Source organism: Semicossyphus pulcher, unplaced genomic scaffold (genome assembly GCF_022749685.1).
Source record: "Semicossyphus pulcher isolate SPU_LCO1_2020_fin unplaced genomic scaffold, fSemPul1.0.p SCAF_27, whole genome shotgun sequence".
NCBI lineage: Eukaryota > Metazoa > Chordata > Actinopteri > Labriformes > Labridae > Semicossyphus > Semicossyphus pulcher.
Genome location: NW_027211701.1, coordinates 5088300 through 5096974, shown reverse-complemented (window position 1 = coordinate 5096974; position 8675 = coordinate 5088300). Strand labels below are relative to the sequence as shown.

At 38.7% G+C, this 8675-nt stretch overlaps 1 protein-coding gene across 2 annotated transcripts; it reads right to left on the bottom strand.

Annotated features, from left to right (window-relative positions):
- Window positions 1–144: 144 nt before the first annotated feature.
- On the bottom strand, window positions 145–6170 carry LOC138604948 (uncharacterized). Of its 2 annotated transcripts, XM_069676987.1 has the most exons (6): window positions 5999–6170; window positions 5110–5651; window positions 4838–4981; window positions 2488–4030; window positions 720–795; window positions 145–517 (listed from the first exon to the last, which is right to left on the bottom strand). In XM_069676987.1, the coding sequence occupies exons 2-4, from the start codon at window positions 5605–5607 to the stop codon at window positions 2570–2572; spliced, it is 2103 nt and encodes a 700-aa protein (XP_069533088.1). In that variant the 5' UTR covers window positions 5608–5651; window positions 5999–6170; the 3' UTR covers window positions 145–517; window positions 720–795; window positions 2488–2569. The 2 variants fall into 2 exon arrangements, with proteins under 2 accessions (XP_069533088.1, XP_069533089.1); XM_069676988.1 differs by lacking the exon at window positions 5999–6170 and having other exon boundaries at window positions 5110–5666.
- Between the last annotated feature and the right edge of the window lie 2505 nt (window positions 6171–8675).

Here is an 8675-nt window from a genome sequence, read left to right as displayed (position 1 = left end):
GGACCATTAAAATTCATTGAGAATCATCCTCTAACGGACAATTGTTCTAAAATGTGCAGTAATACATGACAAATCTAGCAAGTTTTTCCAATCCATTTCTTTACTCATTATGAAAACAACCGTAACATTTTACAGGCCTTTATGATGAAAAATATATACTTCAACAAATTAATACAAATCCTACAAAAACAGATTTTCTTAATTAAATATGTAGAAGTGAAAAAAAGGCAGAATAAAAACAGAGTTATAAAGTAGAAGTTGAAATGAGTGAAACCTGTAATGAAACATGAACTGGCATTAACTGCACAAAAATATTCTTCTACAGAAGATTTCATCTATTTGCAGAGTTCGAGGACATGTCAGTACAAATCCAGTAATCTGACTAAAATATTAAATGGTCCTGTTTCACTTTAAACCACATGTGTCAAGTATGAATGTTAAACTTAATAAGGACCAAATGGTCTGTTGAGGCTCACAGCAGCTCCAGAAGAAATGACTCTCATGACACTGCACGGATCTGTGGGAAAAAAAGAATAAAATGATAAACATGGGAGAGAAAAATTAAATCATCCTGCAGCTCACAAATAGTTACATTCCAAAACAATATCCATTTTCATCAACACTGATTTGGAGACTTAAGTATAAATTATTAGAACAATATCATCAAGTTAAAAATACTCTAAAAAAGACACATTGTTCTAACACATAACTTGACTTACTTTAATCAGTCTCAAAGGGAATGGAGCTGGTTAGCTGAATGACATTGTGCTTCGGCTTCTGGTTAAATGCTTCAAGCTAGAGAAAATAAAAGTGGTTTACAAAGAAAACATCAGAATAAAGTGTAGCAATCTTTAAAGGGCCATTACAGCTATTTTTAACCTCTGTCCTATAATGCTATTATGGGGAGCCAATGCCATTATGGTGGGAAAATAATGAAATTTCCCTCTGTACCTTTGGAGGACGCTATCCCCTTCTCCAATGGGCACTGGAAAAAACCTCTGCGAGACTACGTAAAACACGTCATCTGGCGGAGGCCAGGGAGCTTGCTAAACTACACTTCCTCAATCTAGGACGCCCCCCTCTGATGTCATGTCTCGTTCAAAACCATCAGGTTTGAAATGTGGACTGCAGACCTGAAGATTTTTTTAGACGATCCACCGGTATATTCTCGTTGTATTTCAGATTCTGTACCGCTCTGAGCCATTGCCTGCAGCAAAAATGGCAGTATCTCACTCCAGCATCTCTCTCTGGTCCGTTCCTTTCAGAGGGAGGGGCACAATGCATGTTGGTGTTGTAGGAATGTAGAATGGCTGAAACCACAAGCTGTTTGTACAACTTTCTCCACAGCTATGGCGCCATTTTCAAATATTATTGCTTCTATCGATTACAGAGAACACCAGCTTTGACTGACAGTGGCTTTTTCCAGGGGCGAATTTCTTCTTTAACTAGGGGGCACTCAGATAATTTAACATTTGGGCGCGAAAGAGATAAAGTTCAATATTATAATTTACTGACCATAGTAGAATTGTATTTATCAAGCCTTATCAAGAATCATTGAGAGAAACCATACTAAAGTTATCGTACGACTGAAAACCAAATTCCTTCATGTATATAGACAAATAAAGAACTCTTATAATCATATATACAAAAAAGTACATGAGGCTGTAACACATGTAGTTGATGAATTACACTTTACATGTATAAATGTATTCAATCAAAACTTGAGAACTACATTATTTGATTCAGCTACCTGTCCTGTCAATCGCTTTACACTGCATTCATCAGCGCTGCATTTCATATACTGTGCATAATGCACACAGAGATGGTTTTGAAAATGGAGTGTGGACACATTTACTTTAAAACATTTATCTCACATTCTGTTAACCTATTGTGCTAAAATATACACAATATAAAATACAAATATTAATGTGTTTTAAAGTGTTTCTGCATTGTAATGGTTGCCTTAACCCTGCCTTTTAATGCACTCTGCTAAGCATGTGAGCAGGTTCAGACTGTTAGAAAGACTGTAAGACCTTGGTAGTCCAACATGTTCTATGCTGGTTGGGACTGGGTTCTGTTGTTTAGTCTAGATAGCCCTGAAGAGCCGTGCCAATCCCTCTTTGTGACCTTGTATTCTTGGGTATTACTTCACTGTTGTAAAAATTGATTGAACAGCAAAGTCCTTGTCCGTTAATGGTAACGTTTTTTGTTGAAACATATTTTATGACAAAAGAGACAAAAGAGATTATTTTTTTCTTTCTGGTCATAAAAGTAAAACAGTTTGCGTCATTCTGGTGCTATTTATTACTAAGTAACTTGGTAATTACAGACTCTGAGCCACATGTGACATGTATCACTTGTTGCTCAGCTTATGACCCAACTTTCCAGAATATGAAATTGAATCTGCAAACAAATATGTGGATGAATGGGACAAAAAAATCTCCATAATCTAACCTTGTGAATAAAAATGGATTAGAAACCACTAACCATTTTCCTCAGATTCGCCTTTATTTCCGCTTCTGTTTGCGTCTGTTTTTCCTCTTGTGAATCCTCACTTTCAGATTTGTCTTCATCGCCTTGTGGAGCCTCCTCCTTCTCCTTCTCCCTTTCCTTCTCCTTCAGTGCAGAAATTGCTATCTGTTTTTTTGCCTTTTTTTTGTTTTCGACGTATACGCCGCCTCTTTGTATGAGATTCGGGATTCCCTCTCTTTCTTCTTTTGCTTCCTATGAGTGTCTTTAGACAGTTTTGAGAGGTTGTCTGCTTAGTGGTGACGACCTGCAGGCAGCGAGTGCCAGAAGCTGGCCCAGTTTGCCCTTCACTCCTAGAAAGATCTGGATTCACAAGTAAGTTAATGTCTTCAAAAAGTTTGCGATGGCATACCCTTTTAGGTGCCGCAGCAGGGCCAGGAAAGTGATAGAAGGGGTCCTGTGGATAATCATACTCGTTGGGATAAAAGGGGGGAGGTTGGGCACCCTGAGGATCTGTCCAGTAAAAATTTGTAGGAGTGCTGTAAGTGTTGCTATGGTAGGCATTGTCCTGAGAGTACTGCTGAAAACTGTAATCTGGAAATGCAGGAAAACCAGCAGGCCAGGGAGGTAGATGCAGTGGAATTGATTGATGTGGATATGGATGTTCATAAGTTGAGGTTACTGTTATGGCCTTGTCATCTTTGTCTCTGTCTCTCTGCCTGGGAGCTTCTTTACTGTCCTGTTTCCTGTCTTGTTCTGTAAGTTCATCTTTGCTTCTGTCTTTCGAGCCGCTGCGTTCAGATGCTTTTCTTTGTTTCGAGTTTCTGCCTTTGGAAGGCGGACGCCGAGAGGGGCTGGGACTTCTAGATGTTGACCCTGAGTAGGAGGAGGAGGACGACGACGACGACCAAGGGGAAGAGTTCCTGTCATGTTTGTGAGAGCCTCTCTCCGGCTCCCCTCTGCTGTCAGCTCTATTTTTCCCATACAGCCTCTCCTGTGTGCGGTCTGCTAGCTTGCTCATCTCTTCCACCTCGAGGCTCAACCCCAGAGTTTTAAGAATGTTCTGGAGATGTTCGTGGTGCTCATCCAACTTTTGTGGTTCTTCCTCTTTCTTCTTTTTCTTACTCTTCACTGAAGGGGGAGACTTGGAACGACTACTAGAGGCAAAGCAGCGGTCTCCTTTGCTGTTCTTCTTCCTCTCATCATCGGGTAGGGAGAGTCTTTCACTGAGGGATCTCTCTTGACTGGACAGGTCGGTCTTCCTCTCTCCACTGCTGGTACGACTATGGCCTGGCAGTGAGGCTCCACTGTTTGATCGCTGACTCTCGCTCCTTAATGGTGGATCTGACTTGTTCTCTAAGGCAGGGGGCTGCATGTTCAGAGGCTCCTCATCTAAAGGAAGATTCTCACCATCATTGTTGACAATCCTACTGAGCATGTCCATGTCCACTCCTTTGTTCAGCACACTGAGGAAGCGTTGGAAACCCAAGTCAACGCTGTTCTCCTCCTTCTCTGCTGAAGCGTCCCTTTGGCTTGGAGAAGGCTGTTTGATATCAGGGACCTGGGAAAAATCAAATATACAGAAACATTATTTAATGTTTAAATGGCAGTTCAAAAAACCTAAAACTTCTAACAACCAGACGGGACACTTTTTACATACTTAGTACTTTCCTTTCCTGGAGTACAAAATGATGAAATAACAGACAGAAAAGTGCATCAAATGAGGCCTGTTTTCATTCACTTCCCTACACAAGTTTGATTTACAAGCGGGGTAGAGTAACAAAGTAAATTAACTTGAGTACTGTACTTAAGTACATTTTTTGAGTATCTGTACTTCACTTGAGTTTTATTTTTTGGGGAAACTTATGACTTTCACTCACCTACATTGGAAAGACAAATATCATACTTTTCACTCCATTACATTTCTGTGAATGTTCTTGTTACTTCTACTAATATTTCCTGTCTCTCTTCAGTTGTCCTATCATTTAAGGCAAAAACGGCACAAAAATAAAGTAAATAAACCTTAATGTCTGTCACACTCTATCATTTTTGGGAAGTTTTACACTGAAAAATCTGTCGCAGGTCTTAAACTGTGAGAGTAATATGTATTACAATGGCTGTCTCTTCTGTATTACAGTTTTATTGAACTTAACTTAAAATTATGGGGTTTTTTTTTAAAATGGGTATTAATTAAAAGGTAATTTTGCTCAAAGACATGCGTCTGTACATGTTATGTTTACTGGTGCCCCTTCTCTCTGTACAGGGGGCCCTGACTTGTATTTAAAGTTTTTAATAATATAATACTTAAACCTTATGTGAGGACACTGGCATTTTTCTGAACCAGTAGGGCAAAAATAATATCACAAACCTCATTGTATGTTGGCAAAACAAAGGGAAAGGTAAGTCTCTGCTTCATTAGTGCCTTCACTCTGAGCTTCAGTGGATGGTCGTCCTGCAGCAAACGCTTTTTGCTCAGGCTAGATGAGTTCAGTCTTTCTGTAGGCGAGCGGACCTGAGAAGCAAAAGAGGAGGCAATACACAATACAATGTTTTGTGTTTTCTGATAAGCATTGAATTCTCAAAGTTCAATATTGGACTAAAAAAGCAGATTGATTATTGGATCGATGATAGGTTCCTCACCTTTGACCGAAAGCTGACAGGATGTCGTTGCTGCAAAATTGCATTCACTCTGTCTCTAAGACTTGGACCTTCACATGGATCTGATTCTTCATTACAGGAAAAGCCAAGACTTGCCTTCTTCACAAATGGTTCCACTTTTTTCAGGGCAATAGCCACTTTCTTCTGTTTTATCTGCTCCTCAATCTCTCTGAGCTCTTTCCGCTTTCTTGCAAGCTCGGAATCTTCCTCCTCTATTACAAGTGGTACTCCATCTGGATCCTCAACTTCTGATTCCTGGATGTAAAAGTCATGTGATGCAGGACAGGGTTCCTTCCATCCTACATTTACTCCAACGCTGCTTTGTGGTTTATCAACAGTGTATCTTAAGTATTCACAGTATGTGTTTTGGTTATTATTTGTTTCGGAGGCATTGTCAAAGCCATTATTAACACTGCTTTGTTGATTTGTGTTCAGAGCTCTCTGCAGTCTTTGAATAGCATCCCAGTCAAGTGTATTCATCTTTCAGCCAGTCTGTGTTGCAGCCTATTAAGTCAGGACACACTCTGAAAAGTAGGTAAAATGACTGTGGGTTAATAAACACATACATTTAAAATGACTGCATTACTATTTCACTTACAATAAAGCAACTACCTCCCTACTAGAGAAAATGTCAACTACCTTTTGGCCGTGGGGGTTTGTCCAAAAGGTAAAAAGGCTCTTAACACAAATCAATACCTAAAACAAAGTTAGCAAATATTCACCAACATAAAGCCTAGATAACTATACCTCCATGCCAATGTTACATTGTGTTATATAAGTCATTTGGCAAATCAATACCCGAACAGAGCGCAAAACTGACTCAATCTTATCTTAATAGCTTAGCTTTACAGCTAAAAGACTGTTTACTTACTATAGCTGCTCAAATGACCCCTTCCTGTGACGCAAAACCGAAAATGTTATTTTTATGGCAGTTATTTCTAAGTTACTGGAAAGTGGAATGTCAAAACTGAGCTTTGGTCAGGTTCAGACTGTCGACAACAACTGTTAATGTTAAAAACAAATAGCTTAAACTGAAGGAGAGGGTAAGAGACCAGACAGCTCTCACTGCTTCGGTGGTATTGAAACAAAGTTGACAGCGCCACCTGCTGGACGGAGGACTAGCACTGCAGGGATCAATCATCTGGTTTTAAAGCTTTTCACAGCACAGAGTCTGCACTTTTAAGAGTTTTTAATGATCTTTCATTAACTACTGACTCTGGTGACTCTGCCCTTCTTGTGCTTTTAGATCTAACTGCTGCATTAGACACAGTTGACCACACAACTCTCATTTCTCACTTAGAGCACTGTGTGGGTATAAAGGGTACAGCCTGAGAGTGGTTCAGGTCTTATTTGTCCGAGAGATGTTCCTCAGTTACTTAGGTGACTCTGCATCCTCTTTTGCCCCCCCTACCACGTGGAGTCTCCCAAGGTTCAATTCTTGGGCCCATTCTTTTTTTTCTCTTTACCTCCTCCCTCTGGATCTGATTTCAAAAAGCATGTCTGACCATCTTTATGTGGATTACTCGCAAATGTACCTACCCCTTAAAAAAAATGATGGCAGCTCCCTGAAGACGTTGCTGGAGTGTCTTAAGGACATCAAAGCCTGATTGGCCTTAAACTTTTTAAATTGTAATGAAAGTAAAACTGAAGTGATGGTGTTTGGACCCAGTGGTACCTGTGATGCTCCTCCTATGGACTTGGGTGCCCTTCAACCATATGTAAACCCGACAGTTAACAACCTTGGCGTCAAAATGGAGTTATTTTAAATTGGATAAATAGATCAACTCTGTTGTTAAATTTAGTTTTTACCATTTCAGCCTTTTATCGAAGATTCTGTCAGTTTTATCTTTTAATGATATTGAGCGAATGATACAGGCTTTTATCTCAAACTGTTTGGACTACTGTGCTTTTTAAGTTGGCGTTAACCAGGCCTCTCTTGCTTGCTTACAGTTGGTCCAAAATGCTGCTCGTCAAATGGGTCAGCACCTCTGTACATCTCTGACCTCCTGCATCTTTATACCCCCTTGAGGTCTTTGAGGTCTGCTGATCCGCAGCTTCTTGTCATTCCCCAAATTATGGAATCAGCTTCCCCCAATATGAGGATGGCCCCCACCTTAACTACTTTTAAATCACATTTTAAAAGTTGCTTATTCTTCGGCTTTTAACCCAGCATGAGAGTTGTGTGATCTTTGTCTTTCTGCGCTGTTTTTATTGTCTTTTTACTGTATTTTAATGTTTTACAGGCTTCTATATGCTTTTATGTATTTTACAGTTGTTCTTGTGTGCTTTTTATGTTTTTTATGTATTTTACTTTGTTTTTATTTCTGCTTTTTTAATTTCGTTTTGCAGCATTTAGGTAAACTTTGATGTTTTTAAAATGTGCTATATAAATAAAGTGGATTGGATTCCGCTTGTGTGTAATACAAAGATTGAATGAAGAAAAAAGCACCTATCAAATACAGGGTAAATGTTTGCAAATGTTTTTATATTTGTAATAATAAAAAATGTTTTTTGAATCAATTTGTAATTTAAGAATAGTCAGGTTACATGATATATTCTGTATTATAAACTGTCGGGTACCAGGGACTCTGTGTACCACATACATTTAAGCTGAGTAGTCTGAATGTTTGTTGACTTGTCACAGTGGCAGGTAAGGAAAAAACTTATTTCAGAGCCTGTTGTTGTATAATTTGTATATCCGTGTAAATGTGTATAAAGGAAGACTTGTTTTTGATGATATCGCATAACTACAAGGGCATTTGGACAGCACAGACCTCAGCCACAGACCAGTATATGTGCTGCCTATAGAAAAGTGCTACTGAACAGTTCTTTTGGTTTTTCCGTTGGGTTGGGGTGCAAGGGTGTAGTTACGTTTAAGTAACTAATTCATCTTCCATAGCATGTTTCAACAAGGCAGCATACAATTGCCAGAACAAAGTCCAAATTGTAATGGGGTTCTTTCTCTGCCCATCCCATACCTTTGCACTAAATATCATGAATGACAAGTTAAACGTTTTTTTGCTGCAGACAAGAAGATGGCACCTCTTAGGCAGGGTTAATTAAAGATTTGTCATTGTCACTGTCATTATCAGTTTTTTATGTTTCTTAAATCTTTGACAAAAAAAATGTGTATACTACTCTAAGAAGAACATGTAGAGGCTGAATACTTGGGGATGTATGGGTAAAGTGGGTGTTTTTTAACAGCTGAAATTAAATAATTTTATTCATCTGTCAACTGAAAAAAATGTTTGATCTGTCGTAGCAATTTTAAAAGAAAAACAAAAACCATCCTGTTAACTGTCACTGATATTTTGTCTTTTTTTACACACTAAATAAATACCCCAAACATCAGTGCATTAATCAGTAATTTTAGAAATTATCAGTCCAAATGTCCCCACAAAGGTGAAAGTGAGTAGATGGCAGAGACTGTCTTACACTTAACTTGCTACATGAGATTTTTTTTTTTTATAACATACATAGAAAGAATTAGTGAAATTAAACAGCCCTTCTTCATTTACTTTGAATCAACGTATTTAATATTATGCAAT